This window comes from Heterodontus francisci, chromosome 12, assembly GCF_036365525.1.
Source record: "Heterodontus francisci isolate sHetFra1 chromosome 12, sHetFra1.hap1, whole genome shotgun sequence".
NCBI classification, from domain to species: Eukaryota; Metazoa; Chordata; class Chondrichthyes; order Heterodontiformes; family Heterodontidae; genus Heterodontus; species Heterodontus francisci.
The window spans coordinates 108,976,938-108,996,302 of NC_090382.1; the positions used below are offsets into that span (position 1 = coordinate 108,976,938).

The 19,365-nt window shown below is 45.7% G+C and overlaps 1 protein-coding gene across 1 annotated transcript in view; it reads right to left on the reverse strand.

The window, feature by feature from the left end:
• The window catches only part of gemin5 (gem (nuclear organelle) associated protein 5), a 59,606-nt gene that overhangs the window by 12,259 nt on the left and 27,982 nt on the right, over positions 1–19,365 (reverse strand). Inside the window, exons 16-23 of the mRNA XM_068044067.1 lie at positions 18,295–18,531; positions 17,081–17,212; positions 16,051–16,173; positions 14,746–14,841; positions 13,310–13,447; positions 6,933–7,080; positions 3,821–3,940; positions 956–1,166 (exon numbers count right to left, since the gene is read on the reverse strand). Of these exons, the coding sequence (XP_067900168.1) occupies positions 956–1,166; positions 3,821–3,940; positions 6,933–7,080; positions 13,310–13,447; positions 14,746–14,841; positions 16,051–16,173; positions 17,081–17,212; positions 18,295–18,531 (1,205 nt within the window). The remainder of the gene's footprint in view (positions 1–955; positions 1,167–3,820; positions 3,941–6,932; positions 7,081–13,309; positions 13,448–14,745; positions 14,842–16,050; positions 16,174–17,080; positions 17,213–18,294; positions 18,532–19,365) is intronic.

Below are 19,365 nucleotides of genomic sequence, written 5' to 3' on the forward strand. Positions count from 1 at the left end.
TGTCGGAGGGTCAGTACTGAGTGAGCGCTGCACTGTCGGAGGGTCAGTACTGAGTGAGCGCTGCACTGTCGGAGGGTCAGTACTGAGTGAGCGCTGCACTGTCGGAGGGTCAGTACTGAGTGAGCGCTGCACTGTCGGAGGGTCAGTACTGAGTGAGCGCTGCACTGTCGGAGGGTCAGTACTGAGTGAGCGCTGCACTGTCCGAGGGTCAGTACTGAGTGAGCGCTGCACTGTCCGAGGGTCAGTACTGAGTGAGCGCTGCACTGTCCGAGGGTCAGTACTGAGTGAGCGCTGCACTGTCCGAGGGTCAGTACTGAGTGAGCGCTGCACTGTCCGAGGGTCAGTACTGAGTGAGCGCTGCACTGTCCGAGGGTCAGTACTGAGTGAGCGCTGCACTGTCCGAGGGTCAGTACTGAGTGAGCGCTGCAATGTCCGAGGGTCAGTACTGAGTGAGTGCTGCAATGTCCGAGGGTCAGTACTGAGTGAGTGCTGCACTGGCGGAGGTGCCCGTCTTTTGGATGAGATGTTAAATGGAAGCCCCGTTTGCCCTATCAGGTAAAAGATCTCATGGCACTGTTCTAAAGAAGGGATCGGGGGGTGGGGGGGGGTTCTCCCTGGTGTCCCAGCCAATATCAAACCCTCAATCAACATGGCAAAAACAGATTATCTGGTCATTATCACATTGCTGTTTGTGGGATCTTGCTGTGCGCAAATTGGCTGCCGCATTTCCTACATTAAAACAGTGACTACACTTCAAAAAGTATTTTTTTTTTTGGCTGTAGAGCACTTTGGGAGGTCTGGTGGTCATGAAAGGCGCTATATAAATGCAAGCATTTCCTTTCTCCTTCAACACAATACTCAGCTGGCTGCATGCTTTAATGGCTGCGCCCCCAGTTCTGAAGTGCGGTCCCTGCCAGAGATTAAACCTCCCCCCCACCCCACCGCCCACACTCACCAACAAACTCTCCTGCAGGCGCAAGACGTCCTGTGCCCCCAGCCAGTTGTGCAGAGACAGCAGATCCAAGGCACATCTGGAGGAGAATAAGGCGGACTGCTCCTTCTCGCCAACTATGGCGGCCACTTCAGCAGCTGTCCTCAGTGAAGCCACGTCTCCCTTCTTTGCCAAGATCTTGGCCGCGTCATAAGGCGATTTGGCTGTTAGATAGCTGGAACAGTGCAGGATGTGGTGAGCAGAAAGTTCAACCAATTGCTGCTACGTTAACTCAAATCACGTGCTCTCCTATTTCTCTCTCTCGCTGTCCTCCAATATACACCAACAGTTAGGAATAAGTTTCATTCTTGGAAGGCTGACTTGTCAGCCAGGATTTCTCACTTGTTGGTCACTGCCACCAGTAAACCATCCCCTTACCTCCTCCCCCACAGTGAGATATCCCCAACTATTTACATGGAAGTTAGGGGCGGCACAGTGGCGCAGTGGTTAGCACCGCAGCCTCACAGCTCCAGCGACCCGGGTTCAATTCTGGGTACTGCCTGTGTGGAGTTTGCAAGTTCCTCCTGTGTCTGCGTGGGTTTTCTCCGGGTGCTCCGGTTTCCTCCCACAAGCCAAAAGACTTGCAGGTTGATAGGTAAATTGGCCATTATAAATTGCCCCTAGTATAGGTAGGGGGTATGGGAATATAGGGACAGGTGGGGATGTGGTAGGAATATGGGATTAGTGTAGGATTAGTATAAATGAGTGGTTGATGGTCGGCACAGACTCGGTGGGCCGAAGGGCCTGTTTCAGTGCTGTATCTCTAAACACACTAACAGGCCATTTGGCCCAACCAATCTGTGCTGGTGTTTAGCCTCCGCATAGATAAATAGTCCCAATCACACTTACCCACCCAGTGTCCTTCAGCAACCCAGTATCTTCACACCCCCCCCACCACCCCCCCAACTCCAATCTAATCTCGAAGGTCGACAGTTTCTATATAATCTCTTGTCTTTGGTCCTTTGTTTGAAAACCCTCAACTACTGGGGACAGACTGTTTCCATCTACACTGCCCTTTCCATTTTAAACACAAAATTACACAGCATGCACAGCACAGAAACAGCCCATTCAGCTCAACTGGTCCATCGTGGCATTAATGTTCCACATGAGCCTCCTCTCAGCCCTACTTCATCTCACCCCATCAACATATCCTTCGATTCCTTATAGGCTTATTTAACTTCCCCTTAAATGCATGATGTTACTCGTCGCAACTACTCCCTGCGGTAGTGAGTTCCACATTCTCACCATTCTCTGGGTAAAGAGGTTTCTCCTGAATTCCCTATTGGATTTATTGGTGACTATCTTACATTTATGGACCCTAGTTCTGAGTCTCACCCACAAGTGGAAACATCTCCTCTGTGTCCACCCTATCAAACCTTTTCAACACTTTTTTTAAAGACTTCAATCGGGTCATCCGAGAGTATTGTGTACAGTTTTGGTCTCCTTTATCTGAGGAAGGATATACTTGCCAGAGAGGGAGTGCAGCGGAGGTTCTCCAGACTAATCCCTGGGATGGCAGGATTGTCTTATGAGGAGAGAGTGAGGAAACTGGGCCTGTATTCTCTAGAGTTTCGAAGAATGAGAGGTGATCTCATTGAAACTTACAAAATTCTTACAGGGCCTGACAGGTAGATGTAGATAGGATGTTTTTCCCCTGGCTGGTGAGTCTAGAATTAGGGGAGAGAGACTCAGAATAAGAGGTTGGCCATTTAGGACTGAGATGAGGAGGAATTTCTTCACGCAGAGGGTGGTGAATCTTTGGAATTCTCTCCCCTAGAGGGCTGTGGAAGCTCAATCATTGAGCATGTTCAAGACAGAAATTGTTAGATATCTGGATACTAATGACATCAAGGAATATGGGGATAGTCGGGGAAAGTGGCGTTGAGGTAGATGATCAGCCATGATCTAATTGAATGGTAGTGCAGGCTCGACGGGCTGAATGGCCTACTCCTGCTCCTATGTTCCTTTGGTCTTCTCTTTCTAGAGGAAGGAGCCCGAGTTCATTCAATCTTCCCTGATGTGTAAAACCTCTCAATTTTGGTATCTTGTTTTGCACGTTCTCCAGTGTCTGTATGATGAATCCACTTGCGGGTGAGACCAGAATGAGGGTCATATATATATTTTAAGAGTGTCATTTCCACCCCTTCGGGTGAAGACAGCGCCAGCTGACTAGGTGCACTGTTTAATGCCCCAGTCCCTGACCTTGTTAACTGCCGCGCCTCACCCTTCCCAAGATCATCTCAGAGCACAGGTCTGAGCATCAAACTTGGCGTCTTCTTGGTTAGTCCGATACTGAGTGGGGTATTTACCCAGGGCTGCAGTAGGAGAACTTGACTTTAATGTTATGGGGCGAGCACAATAGAAATAGAGCGAGAGAAACCCTCCAGGATTGCTCTGAAGTCTCCAGGAATTAACGATTAATCTCCAAAATATTGCCATGAGCAAACCAAGGAGAAAAATCATAGTCACATTTAAAAAACTGAGCATGATTATTTTAAATTCCTTTGAATACTAATTTATTAGTCATAAAAACATTGGCGATAGAATTAAAAGTGCTGTTTGATTGGATGATGCTTGACTGTCAATCAGGTGATGAAGGGTTTGCTGGGTCTCCCATTGGCTGGAAAGGGGAAGGCGGGTGTTAGAGGATGGATGGGTCAATTGACCAATGGCAGGGGAGCATGGACAGGGCAGGACGATTGGAGCCAGGTGGTCATGTGATGACACCTCCATGAATTGGAGGCTCCAATTCCAGAGTTGGCACTCAGTAGGCACGATGCAGACCGGGGCATGTTCTAGATGGTTTAATTGCCGATACTGAACTCTTACCATTTAGCTGCAATGGTGTAATGGCCGTCTTTCTCCATGATACTAGCACAGTCGGTGTAGAGCTCCGTCAGCACAGGGTCATCGGCCTGGAGACGGGCTTTGGCGATGGCAATGGCCTCCCTATTGAAACAGAAACAATGTCATAAACAACAACAATTTGCACTTATATAGCACCTTTAACACAAGAAAACATCCCAAGGCACATCACAGTAGCACAATCAGACAAACTTTGACACAGAGTCATGTAAGGACATATTAGAACAAGAGATAGGTTTTTTTTGGGGGGGGGGGAGGGGGGGGAAAAGAAAGAGACAGAGAGCGAGAGAGAGCGACAGAGCGAGCGAGAGGTTTAAGGAGGAAACTCCAGAGCTCAGATCCCAGGCAGCTGAAGGCATGTTTACTGATGGCGGAGTGATTAAAATCAAGGATGCTCGAGAAACGAATTGGAGGAGTGCAGAGATCTCAGAGGGTTTTTAGGGCTGAAGGTTACAGAGGTAGGGAGAGGCGAGGGATTTCAAAACAAGGATGAAAAATTTAGATCGAGACATTGCCGGGCCGGGAGCCAAATGTAGGTCAGTGAGCACAGGGGTGATGTTTGAATGACACTTGTTGCGAGTTAAGATATAATTGCTTTCAATTTGTTTCGAAGATGCCAGTTATAAAAGAGAACAGTTTTACTCCTGGAGCTTAAGTTTAATTGGTGAAAAATAAAATTCCAGAGCATTTTTAAGGATTTATTTTAGATCTTTCAGTGCTGGAAAGCACGGGAAGGGGGTAAAAACAGTATAAGATAGAAAGAAAAAGGTAGCTTGTACACAAAAGTTGTCAGTGCTCACTGGCAATGTATTCTCGATGTATGGGTGTGGACAAGGATTAGAATTAGACTCTTCAATAAATCGGCACAAAATACTGAAAATGCTGGAACTCTGAAATGAGATCAGAAAATGCCGGAAATACTCAGCAGGTCTGGCAGCATCTGTAGAGAGAGAAACAATATCCTACAAAAAGATAGGCATAACTGGGACCCATGCAGAACATGCGGAAGTTCAGCCAGGCGGAGGAGGGTGGTGGTGAATGGGGACTGGTTGGGCCTCTGTTCAAGGAAGATGCGGAGAGCCCTCAGACTGTCCTGGTGGGGGATGGAGGTGTAGAGAGATTGGACGTCCATTATCTTTTGTTTATTTTTTAAAATTTATATATTCTTTTTAAATTATTTATTCTTTAACCATGTGCCAGTCAAACTTATTTTTCATGTTTTTGCTATCAGAGCTGTTCAATATTCTGCCATTAGCACTCTCTCTGCACTCGTGCTTTGTCTTTCACTATACCTATTTAGCATTCCATTTGCATTCTGTTCCATGGCATCTCTGTCATTTAATCTCTCCCCCCTCCGTCCTATCACGGTCCTTCTTTCTGGTTCTTCTTCCCCCTTCCACTGGGGCGGCACAGTGGCACAGTGGTTAGCACCGCAGCCTCACAGCTCCAGCGACCCGGGTTCAATTCTGGGTACTGCCTGTGTGGAGTTTGAAAGTTCTCCCTGTGTCTGCGTGGGTTTCCTCCGGGTGCTCCGGTTTCCTCCCACATGCCAAAGACTTGCAGGTTGATAGGTAAATTGGCCATTAGCAATTGCCCCTAGTATAGGTAGGTGGTAGGGAAATATAGGGACAGGTGGGGATGTGGTAGGGAATATCGAATTAGTGTAGGATTAGTATAAATGGGTGGTTGATGGTCAGCACAGACTCGGTGGGCCGAAGGGCCTGTTTCAGTGCTGTATCTCTAAACTAAAAACTTTCTCAAAGATTGTTACATTTCTAACTTGTGCCAGTTCTGATGAAGGGTCGCAGACCTGAAACATTAACTGTTTCTCTCTACACAGATGCTGCCCGACCTGCTGAGTATTTCCGGAACTTTCTGTTCCCGCTTCAATAAATTGATTGCGAAGAGGATGAGAAAGCACAGATTTTGAGGAAAATATTAAGTGCTTTTACAGATCAAAGGGTCAGTCTTGACTTAGTATCTAGCACTCGCTTGATTTAACGCGTCCCATCCCAAACTCGAAAATGTAGGAAACAATAAGGAGTAGAGTAAAAGATTTCAGGGGGACAGACTGTTGAAATGGGCAGACAGATGGCAGATGAAGTTTAATGCAGGGAAGTGTGAAGTGATTAATTTAGGTAGGAGGAATGAGGGAAAAGCAATATAAATGAAAAGATAAAATTTTAAACGGGGTGCAGGAAGAGAGAGAACTGGGGGTTTACATACACAAGTCTTTGAAGGTGGCAGGACAGGTTGAGATGGCTTTATAAATACAGAAATAGAATACAAAAACAAGGAAGTTGTGCTAAACCTTTATAAAACACTGGTTAGGTCTCTGTTGGAGTATTGTGTCCAATTCTGGGCACCTCACTTTAGGAAGGATGGCAAGGCCTTAGAGAAGGTGCAGAGGAGATTTACCAGAATGGTATCAGGGATGAGGGACTTCAGTTATGTGGAGAGACTGGAGACGCTGGGACTGTTCGGAGTTAGATGATCAGCCATGATCATAATGAATGGTGGAGCAGGCTCGAAAGGCCAAATGACCTAGTCCTGCTCCTATTAAGGGGAGATTCAGTAGAGGTGTTCAAAATCATGAATGGTTTTGAGTAAATTGAGAGAACGGTTTCTACTTGTAGAAAGGTCGCGAACCAGGGACACAGATTTAAGTAAATTGCAAAAAAAAAAAGGAAAGATGAGGAAATTTGTCGTGATCTGGAACGCGCTGCCTGAAAGGGCAGTGGAAGCAGATTCAAAAGAGAATTGGATAAATACCTGAAGGGAAAACATTTACCTGACTCTGGGGAATGAGCAGGGGGTTTGGGATCAATTGCACAGCTCTTTCAAAGAGCCGGCAAAGGCACGATGGGCTGAATGGCCTCCCTCAGTACTGAAATATTCTGTGAAAGATGACACCTCTGACAGTGTAGTGCTGCACTGGAGGTGTCAGCCTGGATTTTGTGCTCAAGCGTCTGGAGTTGAGACTTGAACCCACAGCCTTCCAATAAAGAGCTACTGTTCCACACTCCAACAGCCAAACCCATCCTGTCCCAACACAAACCACCCGTCTCACTTCTACCTGAACAGCTGGTGAGATTGGAGAAGTCTCACTGCCTCGTACACCTTGTGAATGGACAGGAGGTAGGTGGCAGCCTTGATGTACTGTTCCTGGAAACACAGCTGCTTTGAAAAAGCCTCAATTGTCCTCACCCAAACCGCATATCCAGCTGGAAGAAACAAAGAACATCATTTAGTATGGGGGGTATTCCCCCAGTGAGCTTAATGATAAACGTCAGTCCTAGAAAATGGAACACTTTCCCAGTTCAGGCAAGCAGTGTCGGCAAACACTCCCAGGGCAGGTACAGCACAGGTTAGATACAAAGTAAAGCTCCCTCTACACTGTCCCATCAAACACTGCCTGGGCTGGTACAGCACAGAATAGATACAGAGTAAAGCTTTCTTTACGCTGTTTATCATTTTCTGATGATTATAACCTCTCTCACTGTTTAGTGATGAATCTGAATAAATTGGGCTAGTCACAAGGAGTTTTAGTCCTGTAATGAATGCGTTAGTTGTGATTTGTTCAACTGTGCTGTATTAGATAGTGCTTGCACATCAACATTATGTGGAACTGATAGCATTGTAACCAATCTGGATTCACACAGTAGTGAAGATTGACACGAGGTTAAGGGGTATAAAAGTACTAGAGTTAGGTTTGGTGATAACACATGGAAGTCACTAAAGAGAATTGTAATTCCATGTAAAATAGCTAGAGTCAGCCACTTTATCAGTACTGATGCAGTCTCTAGTGAGATACCTTTACTGTTGAGTAAGCCTTCAATGAAAAAGGCACAAATGAAACTTGACCTGGAGTATGATAAGACAATTGTTTATGGAAATTCAGTGAATTTGCAGTTTACCCAGTCAGGGCACTATTGTATCCCCTTATTAAATTCTGATGTTTCTTGTCAACGCTAAAGAAGTATTAATAGCATCAGGTGATAAGAATCAGAGATTAAAAGCAAAATTATCTTAAAGTTACACAGACAATTTGCTCACTCTTCTTGTCAGATTAAAAACCCTGCTAAAAGATGCAGGTGTGATTGATGAAGAGTTTACGAGGATAATAGAAGAGATTAGTGAAGTGTGAAATCTATATATAAAAAAAATCAGAGGACACCAACATGCCCTGTTGTAAGTCTTCTGTTGGCATGTGACTAACGAGGTAGTTGCCATGGATTTAAAGGTACGGGACAAAGGCAAGAATATTTTCATTCTAAATTTTATAGACCCAGCAACTAGATTTAGTCTTTCTACAATAATAAATACCAAGGAGAAAAGGGTGATTATAGATACAATCATAGAGAAATGGATAGGGACTGGACTTGGGGCACCAGCTAAGTTTCTGACCAATAATGGTGGGGGATTTGCCAATGACGAGATCAGAGACATGTAATTATGGTTATGAATACTGCAGCTGAATGTCCTTTCAGCAATTGGCTTTGTGAAAGGAATCACACAGTGGTTGATGAAATGTTACATAAAATCTTAGCTGACCAACCAAACTGCAAGTTGACAACTGTTCTGGCATGGGCGGTTCATGCAAGGAATTTGCTTCAGACAGTTGGGCGATATAATCCCTATTAATTGGTCTATGGGCGTAATCCCAAATTGCTCTCTGTATTGTCCGACAGTCCTCCTGCTCTAGAAGGTACTACAATTAGTTGCATTTTTTCTGCACATTTGAATACTTTACATGCAGGGGGACCAGCTTTCATCAAGGTTGAGGGCTCTGAGAAAATTCAGAGAACGTCGAGGCATCGTATAAGGTCGTCTGAGGTGGAATTTAATTCAGGAGATTTGGTGTATTTTCAAAGATAGGTTCATAGGGAATGGAAGGGCCCTGGTAAGGTCATCAGTCGTGGTCAAAAGACAGTAGTAATCAAGCATGGAAATCAAACTGTTCAGGTTCATTCCTTGCCATTAATCAGGGTTGATTATAAAATCTCAGAATCTGAGCAGCTGATTGAGGGAGAAGAGGCACCTTGTACCTCAAATGCTCATATGTTTTGTGATGAAGATCCTGAGGAACAGAATACAGTGGATCAAGGATTGGATAGTGTCAAGAAAACACGATATGCCAAATGAGAAATTTTAATTAATCGGTTGGAAACTTATATCAAACTTTTCATGAAAAAAAATCCTACTTTTAAAACTTTTAAAGAACTGGCGGCCAAGATGGCCAACGTAATTTGCATCTGAAATACTTTTCACATTCCAAGGCCTCCAACAGGAGACACATGTCTGATGAGCCTGGACCCAAAACAATGGCTTAGCACGACGTTCAAGGCCGTCCTGACACATTGACTTTGAAAGTGCAAGTGTAAATATTGGCATCCTGGGGCCTGAGGAGATGGAAATTCCTAACCTTGAATCTCATTAGAAGGTTCCAGAGAATACACTGAGGCAGTCATGTGACCATCTGTCTATCTCTGTGAAAGCTGGGAGTTTCCTTGGACAGAGAGAGACAAGCAATGACTGGAACTATGCAGAAGCAGAAGGGCTGTGTTTCTCCTTCTCTCTCTCTCCAGATAACATCACAGGTTTAAAAACTGTCTGCGACTGTGGACACCTCAAGGCTACAGATTGCTACAGAGACACCAGGGGAAGAGAGCCACCTACAAGTCTATCTCCAAGAGAACCCTGAGCCAAGTGGGCCAGCTGCAAAGTGCACTTCCACCAGCCAAAGACATCAAGAATACAACTTTAGCTGCAAGACCAGAGCATCATCCAACCTCACAGACTGTATATAAAATTTTTATTTATTCTGGAATCTAATCCAACCACAAAATCTACTTCTCACTCTGTAACCTATTTGCGTGTGTGCGATTCTCGTGTGAGTGTGCCTGTGAATGTGTAACGTTTAAAAAAAATTATTTTCTTTAGATCTGGTTTAAATTGTTAAGTATAATAAACTCACCGCTTTCCTGTTTGAACTAAGAAAACCTGTCCAATTGGTTCTTTCACGATCACAACAAAGGAAAATGGTAAATACTCACTGAGGTGGTCAGCACATCCACTGTTTAAAAGTGAATAAACGCTGTTGCAGTCAAGTAAGAGGAGGGGAGCTTTTAACCCCTCCTCACCTTGCCACAACAATAGTAATGTCAGCGATTATGATGCTCAAGCAAGAGATATTGCATCCAAAGGCCAACTGCCCAGAGTATGTACTCCGGTGACATATATTCCAGAGGGGTCTAATAAATACAACAATTGTGGGATGTGCAGCAAAACCTACTGGCAAGTTTAAATACTGGTTGAATGTTCAATGACGGCCAAGAAGCCAGAACCATGGACAGGCAGAATGGGGTGAAAGAGTGGAGGGTAAGACAGCGCAGTGCAAGCAGGTCTGGAAGTGACTCTTGTGTAAGGAAACAGTCACTTACTGGAGAAAGAGCCTCCGATAGTGCGCAAGGGAGATCTTATAACAGAAGTCCTGAAAGACATCAAAGAGCTAATAGAGGCTGTAGTTTGAACAGATTCCACAACAAAGGCTAGAGGGCAGTCTCAGAATAAAACTAGAAGCAGAAGTCCTCATGACTGTGAAGTTTTAGCGGCTGCCAATAAACTTGAGGATAAACTAATAAGAGAAGCAAAACATAACGAATTAGAGAGTTGGAGAGCGTTTGGAGTTTATTCTGAGGTACCAGGGGACAGCCAGCCTAGTCACATAGATGGATTTGTACTGAAAAAGTCCTTCCCGGTGGGACTTATAAGGCTAAAGTGAGGTTAGTTGCGAGGGGTTTTGAAGAGTGACTGGGTGATACCGATGTTAGAGTGGACCCTCCCACAGCTGGAAAAGTAATCTTGAAAATCTTTTTAGCTCTTCTGGTCACATATTCATGGGAGTGTAGATCCATTGACAGAAAAGCTGCATTTCTGTAGGGTGATGCTTTCCAGAGAGAAGTGTTTCTGAAATCACCTAAAGAGGCAGCAAATACTGAAGGAAAACTACAGGAACTGAACAAATGCGTCTATTGCATCAATGATGTTTCCACGGGTAAAAGGAACAGAGGGGTCCCATGCAAACATTTCAAGGACTCCCTGAAGAAGTCCCTCTCTGTGTGCCACATCGACCATCGCCAGCGGGAAGCGCAGACCTGGAGATGCTACATCAGGAGGGCTACAGACACCTTTGAGACTGAGCGTAGAACCAGCATGAAAGAGAAAAGGAAGAGAAGGATAGACCCAATTACCCCCAGCAGTAACTACACCTTCAATTGTACCCGCTGTGGGAGGATCTGCTGGTCACCAATAGGCCTGACCAGCCACCAGCGGGCCTGTAACCGGTGACTACAACCGTCCCAAATTCTTCGTCCGTGAAGAAATGCCATGAGAGGGGGTGTGGTATTTCTCGGTGAGATCTGTTTTGCTTAAAATTGGTTGTGTCCAGCTAAAAGCAGATCCGCAATGTTTTATTGGTATCATAAAGGGAAACCTGCAGGCATCTTCATGATGCATGTTGATGATTTTTTATGGGATGGTGCTACAGGTTTTGAGAAATATGTTATTAATAACATTAGGGCAGAATTTAAGATTGAGAGTCAGGCTTATGGGGCCTTTAAATATATTGGTTTAGATATTAAGTCTGGAATATGTTTGAATCAACAATCCATTTAGAGAGTGTTACTCCCATCCCGGTTAGTCCCGTTAGGTCATCTATCTATCTGAAGAAGAGACTGAGCAATTGCGAAGCTTGATTGGTCAATTAAACTGGTTGCGCTCTCAGACTAGGCCTGATGCTAGTTTTGATGTGCTGGAGTTAAGCATGATGATGAAACATCCAAAAGTTGAGAATGTTTTAAGGGCAAATAAAACACTAAAATTAAATCTGGAGAAATGTGCACTGAAGTTCCCATCTTTAGGTGACCCAAAGAACATGAAACTAGTAATTTTTAGTGATGCTTCACATGCTAATCTTGCTGATGGATATTCCTGAGGGGTGAAAATGGGAAATGTTGTCCTTTAGCTTGGGAGGCTAAGAAAATAAAACAGGTTGTTAAAAGCACTTTAGCTGCGGAAACACTGGGTCTTGTGGAGGCGGTGGATATGGGGTTCTATTTGTCAAATATTTTGGGAGAAATACTAAACAAGGGACATACTGAAGATAGGATACCCATTGAATGTTATGTGGATAATTATTCTTTGTGGGACAATGTACACTCTACAAAAAGTGTGAGTGAGCAAAGACTACGTATTGACCTTGCTGGATTGAAACAAATGCTGGAGAGAAAGGAAATCTCCAAACCCAAATGGGTAGATGCAAATCATCAGCTATCCGATTGCACTAACATTTCTCTTTGTGAAACAAAGAAATTGTTCGGGATGCTGGAGCAGGGGCATCTCACAATACTTTGTACCCAATATGAAATTTATTTTGAAATGTTCTTTGAGCATGTTAGTCTAAGTTTTATTATAAAAGAAAGAAGGGAATCTGTTAATTGTGTATCATTGTTTAATTATATGCAGGTGGAGGGTGTTAACTGCAATCTTACTTGAGCATTTATAAGCAGGCAGTTACTGAGACTGGTGGAGGGTTTGAGTGAGGAGCTACATGTTTGCAATCCTTTTGCTCTGTGCAATAAAGGTGAAACTGAGTAAAGATAGGCTCCAGCATTATCCTTCCACAACAGGCTTTCTGGAGTTTAACACCCGTAAAGAGTAGTGGGCGAAACTGGGACCGGAACGTGATCGCGCCCCTGCCTGAACCTCCAGCCAAAACCTCACCACCTAGGCTCCACACGTGAAGAGCAGGCAAGCTATTGGGAGGGTCAGGCTTGCCTGTGAATCTGCAGCCAGGAACGCTCTGGGCCTTCGGGAGAAGGGAGGGGAAGTAGAGAAGACGGGAAGAAAGGGAGATCAGGTTATCAGTGAGGAAAAGGACGAGAGGTGACCATTGAGGAAACTGCAGGACGGGTTCACCCAGCTGCTGCTGTTTTCTTGTTAAAGTTTGTTCTCAGGCTATGGGCGTCGCTGGCACGACCAGCATTTATTGCCCATCCCTAATTGCCTTCGAGGGGGGGCTGGTGAGCTGCCTTCTTGAACTGCTGCAGTCCATCTGGTGCGGGTACACCCACAATGCTGTCAGGAAGGGAGTTCCAGGATTTTGACCATGCGACAGTGAAGGAATGGTGATCTAGTTCCAAGTCAGGATGGTGTGTGACTTGGAGGGGAACTTGCAGGTGGTGGTGTTCCCATGCATCTGCTACCCTTGTCCTTCTAAGTGTCAGCGGTCGTGGTTTGGAAGGTGCTGTCTAAGGAGCCTTGGTGCATTGCTGCAGTGCATCTTGTAGATGGTACACACTGCTGCCACTGTGCGTCAGTGGCAATGGGAGTGAATGTTTAAGCCGAGAGGCTCAGAGGGCCTGTAAAAGAAAACCAGAGCAGAAAACTTACCCATGGGTGCCATAGCAACTAAAGAGTCATTCAGCTCCCCCCTCTCAGTGGCCATCTCCAAGGCTCCCTTCACATCTCCTTTCCACAGCAACAGCTGGTAACATATTTCAGGATGTCCGGCTTCTAGATGATTCTGACCTGTTCAGGAACAAGAAGCAAACACACAATGCATTGAAATTGAAGCTGGCAATAAGACATTTTGAAAAAAAAAATCTTTACATCAATTCATTGGTTTACCCTTCCCAAGGTGGAAGGACAGATTCCATTATCGATATTATATTTTACAACCCTCCACGATCTCCGCGCGCCTCCAATTCTAGCCCCTGGTATGTCCCCGATTTTCATCGCTCCACCATTGATGGCCGTGCCAATAGCTGCCTGGGCCCCAAGCTCTGGAATTCCTTCCCTAAACTTATCCGCTCCCCTCTCTCCACGCCTCCCCCCCCCCCCCCTCGGTTACGATGCTCCTTAATATCTCCCTCTTCAATCAAGGTTTGGTCTCTTTCCTCATATCTCATATCAATTCTTGCCCCATTATGCACTTGGGAAGCATTCTGGGGTGTTTACCATATCAATAGGCGCCATATAAATGCTATTTGTTGTTGTTGTTGAATAACTCCGTCCAATTACTATTGCTGGGCTGGAATTCAATTTGACTGTGATCAGGAGTGTTGGAAAATGTGATGCAAAAGGGTTACGAGGAAGCAAGCGACAGCGCCTTGCGTCCCAGGACACACGACACTCGCGGATGTCAGTATGATGTCACTCGTGTGCGTATTTATCAGAGCGTGCACACAGACCCGGGAGTAAAAGCGTCAACGGAGCAGAAAGCCTCTGCTCCGCTGACAACTCAGTCACCGGAAGGCAGGGGTCAAGCGCGATTCTTGCAATCCTAGCGCCGTGCTCATCCACCATTCTACACTTTCCCGACTCCAGGGAGTGATTCCAGCTGCAACTGAGTCCATTGCTAACACTCCGCAGCTGCGAATCTCGGCCGAGCATCGTGGAGTCCAATCGCAGGTCTGCCGCTTTTTAAAAAAAAACTTGTTGTAAACTGAAACCACTGCACAGGCCGGAAGCAATTTGGGACATCCCGAGACAGGGAAAAGCACTATAGAAATGCAAGTCTTTCCTTTGTTTAACGCCTCCTCCTCCACCACCCTCAGAACTCATTGAAAATATAATGTAATGGGCAGATAAGAAAAACGAGTGCAGAACTCTGGTATTAAAATGGTGGCAACGCACATCAGGTGAGTCAGTAGTGGAGGAGGAGGGAAGCAGCATTTTGAGCAAAGTGCCTTCCTTCATCAGCCCTGTTTGAGTGAAGAATCCCATCCAGAACATTAACCGACCCTCCCTCTCAAATACTGACTGATCTGTGCATTTTCCTGCATGCAGCTGTAAAGAGCAGGAGCAATGATGGAGACAGCTCCTACCTTCCTCTTCAAACATCCTGTACAAAGCTGGTCTGTCCACAAAGAGACCCAACTGGATCTCCTCCCCTGATCCCGGCTGCCTCTGGCGTTCAGACTCTGCATCAACACATACAGAAAACACAGTTAAAGAGTAAACCTTTCATACACAACAGGCAATCGCACCTACTGAGGGGTATAGTCGCACAGTGGTTATGTTACTGGACTAACAATCCAGAGGCACGAGTTCAAATCCCGCTTCATTAGCTGGGGAATTTAAATTCAATTAATTAAATAAATATGCAATAAGAAGCTAGTATCAGTAATGGCGGCCATCAAATTGTTGTAAAAACCCATCTGGTCCTTTAGGGAAGGAAATCTGACGTCCTTACCCGGTCTGGGTCTACACGTGACTCCAGACAAGCAGTGTGGTTGACCCTTAACTGCCCTACGAAATGACCTAGTAAGCCTACTCAGTTATATTCAAGAAGACAGCTCACCACCACCTTCTCATGGGCTATTAAGGATGAGCAATAAATGCTGGCCTTGCCAGAGGTGCCCACATCCCACGAACAAATAAAAAAAAAGACTTTTTTTTTTACACAGCGAGTGGTAATGACCTGGAACTCGCTGCCCACGAAGGTGGTGGAAGCAGAGATGATCAATGATTTCAAAAGGAAATTGGATGGGCACTTGAGGGAAATAAACTTGCAGGGCTACAGGGATAGAGCAGGGGAATGGGACTGAGTGGATTGCTCTCCAGAGAGCTGGCATGAACTCAATGGGCTGAATAGCCTCCTTCTATGCTGTAATGACTATGAGGTTGGTTTTGGAAGGGGTGGGTAACAGGAATTAGAAGATTAAAAGGAACGAGGAGCATTCATTGAGGTGTTAGACCTGGCAGAGGTTTAAGTCCCATTTAAGAGGTTTGAACACATAATCAAGGCTGACACTCCCCAGTGCAGTACCGAGGGAGTGCTGCACTGTCCTAGGTGCCATCTTTCTGATGAGCCATTAAACCATGGCCCCTATTTGCCCTCTCAGGTGAGTAAAAGTTTGAAGAACAGCAGGAGAGTTCTCCCCAGGTGTCCCAGCCAATATTTATCCCTCAACAACACCTAAAAAGACAGATTATCTGGTCAGTACCTCAATGCTGTTTGTGGGAGCTTGCTGTGCGCAAATTGGCTGCCACATTTGCTACATTACAACAATGGCTACACCTCAAAAAGTACCTCATTGGCTTTGTGACTCGCTGAGGTGGTGACAGGCGCTACAGAAATACAGGCCCTTTCCTTCCATGCTCAACATGTCTTGCTGTGCACGGCTCACCTTTTGAATACAGGATCTTAGCGAGATTCACGCAGTCCGATTGCAGCTCTTCCTTCGATCGGTGATCATTGGCTGTACTGAGGGGAAGGACTGACCGACCCTTCTTCTTCTTCACTGCAGCCTCTGCAACACAAGGAACCACCTCAAATACATGGCTGATAATCGCTGCTGTGAAACACCCTGGGACATGCGACGCTAAAGTTGTTATTTGTTTGTCACGATCACCCTTCTCTGCCCCGAGTCAGCTCATCTCCTGTTGGAACCCTCATCCTTGCCTTTCTTCCCTCCAGAATGGACTATTCCAATCCTCTCCTGTCAACAACTTCAAATCATCCAAAACTCTACTGCCTGCATTCTAACTCATACCAAGTCCCGTTCGCCTCGGGAGTGCGCTGGGAGCCTCAGTCTGGATTCGAGTTCTGAGGAAGCACTGCACTGTCGGAGGGATCATTTTTCGAAAAAGACTTTAAGCCGAGGCTACATCTGACGGGCGTAAACGATCTAGAGGAAGGGAGGATTGCTAGACATCATTTACCCATGACTGAACGCCAAAACAGACTAATGGATCATTTGTCTCATCGCTGTTGGTGGAACCTTGTGTGTTTCCTTTTGTGGAAAAAAGACAGAGATGGGACCCAACAGTGGTCTTTAAGACTATGAAGTGGTTCGATGGGGCAGACGGAGAGAAGATATTTCTACCTGTGAGGGAGACCAAAACTAGGGGCCATAAATAGAAGATAGTCACTAATAAATCCAATAGGGGATTCAGAAGAAATTTCTTTACCCAGAGACTGGTGAGAATGTGGAAGTCGCAACCACAGGAAATAGTTGAAGTAAATAGTATCGGTGCATTTAAACCTCACGCTGGTGCAGCGATGGAGACTGGAGCTGAATTACATCAGCGGAGCACAGTCGAGGGAGCTTAACTCTGCGCTGAAACCCTGTATTCGCGGGTCCTCTGGCTCCTGCATCCTCACACAGATGAGCAGAAATCTCTCCAGGTACGTTCTTTGCCAAACAAGAGGCTCACCTGGTCTCTCCCTTCTCCTCTCAACTTTGAGCCTCTCTTTCTTCCCCTGAGGAGTTTGGTTCGTTGCAGCTTGTGGAGTGTTGGGAACGAGGGGATCTGTGTTCTCCTGTGCTCTGAGCTCCTCCAGAGATGCTGTCAGGAAGAGACAGGAGAGAGAGGCATCAATTCCACATTACAATGACAACAATTTGCATTTATATAGCGCCTTTAACGTATTAAAGACATCCCAAAGCGTTTCACCAGCAGCACTGGCAAACAAAATGTGGCACCAAGTCACATTAGGAGATATGAGGACAGGCAACCGAAAGCTTGGTAAGAGAGGTAGGTTTTAAGGAGGAGAGCTGGCAAATTGGGGAGGTTTAGGGAGGGAATTCCAGAGCTTAGCGCCTCGGTAGTTGAAGGCACAGCCGCTAATGGTGGACCAATGGAAATCTCGGATGCACAAGAGCCCAGAATGAAGAGATATCTCGGAGTTTGCCCACTCTCTGTGCACATGTATTAAAAACCTCTCTGCTTGCACACATGTCCCGTCTGTATAACTTGGCTTCCTGTTGTTCGTGTTTTTTTTTTGTCTCAGTTTATATCTAATTTATCGATTCCTATGCCCTCATTTAGGATTCTGTCCTCGTAAATTGTAACACCTGACCAGTGTATTTCTACGAATCACTCAAAATGCTTTGTCTTTTTCATTTGCTGTTTTCTCACTCAGTAACTGAAATGTTCATGTCCAAAATAAATCCTAAAAAATGTCTCGTTTCACAATAATTCACCAATTAAATCTGTCCACTGAATTGTCTTTGGAGTCTCTCAATACCATCATTGAAGTTTTTAGACTTGATGCCTTCTGTCTCACTCAAAAGCTCCTGTCGGACTCGACAGCTCGGGGCAAAAATGTGATTCTGAATTTGGATTAAACCGTCCGAACTCATGCAGTGAATCTAATGTCCCAAAGCTGCGTCATAACAGAGGCAGTGGGATCTTTTACAGCAGCCGAGGGGGCAGAGGTGCCCTGCTTTAATGTCTCATCCGAAAGATGGCACCTCCGACAGTGCAGCACTCCCTCAGTACTGGAACCAAGGAGGCTCAGCCGGGGGTTACGGGACTTGAAGCCGTGAGCTTCAGGAGGTGAGTGCGCGACCCACTAGCCCAGGCTGACATCACAAAGAACAGAAGAAAGAGGGGAGGGAACGGGCAAGTGAAAAAGCAAATCATACCTGGAGTTTGTGAAATCCCATTGAACAGTTTTGCCATTTCTACCTCCTCCTGACAGTCATCCTCCTCCTCTCGGTCACCACTAACATCCCTGTTGGTCGTAATATTCGGCACTGGGCTCTCCCGATTCTCTTCTCCTTCCTGCCCTGTCGTTCCTTTCTCATTTTTCTTCCTGGCTTTTTTCGATTTGGGTTTCGGGCAGCTGACCCTCTTTTTGTCCAGCTCAAAAGCCTTTTTGCCTGATTTGAGGAAGAACATTTAAACTGCTGCAATGTTCAACCAACACCTTCCACCCCGCCGAGCCTTTTGAATAAAAGCATCGGATTCAGCCACGGCCGAAACACAGCTCTGCAACCAGTAAACCTCACAGCGTCTCGACCAGTAACAGGAACAGGACGAGGCCATTCAGCCCCTCCAGCCCACCCAGCCAATGAGGTCATGGCTGATCTGTACCTCAACTCCATTCACCTTGCCTTTGCTCTGTATCCCTTGATACCCTTACCCAACAAACATCAATCAATCTCGCTCTAAAGCGCCAATATCCCCTCCCAGCGTCCACATGCTTTTGGAGGCTACTCGGGGAGGGGGGGGGGGGGGGGAAAACACGTGGAGAATTCCAGATTTTCATTAACCTTTGCATGGAAAAGTGCTTCCTGATTTCATTCCGGAACGTCCTAGCTCGAATTGTACCATTCTGTCACTCTGTTCTGGATTGCCCAACCAGAGGAAATCGTTCCTGTGTATCTATCCTATTCAAACATTTAACCGAGGCCCCAACTGCCCTCAAGTGGATCGTAAAGCACAATTTTGAGGAGTGCGGGAGTTTTTCCCCAGTGTCCTGGGGCCAATATTTATCCCTCAACCAACATCACAAAACACAGATTATCTGGTCATGATCACATTGCTGTCTGTGGGGTCTTGCTGTGCGCAATCTGGCTGCTGTGTTTCCTACATTACAATAATGACCACACTTCAAAAGTACTTCTCATTGGCTGGAAAGTGCTGTGGCATGGCCTGAGGCGTTGAAATTTTGCAGTAAAAAACAACACGCATAAAATGAAACACTGCATCAG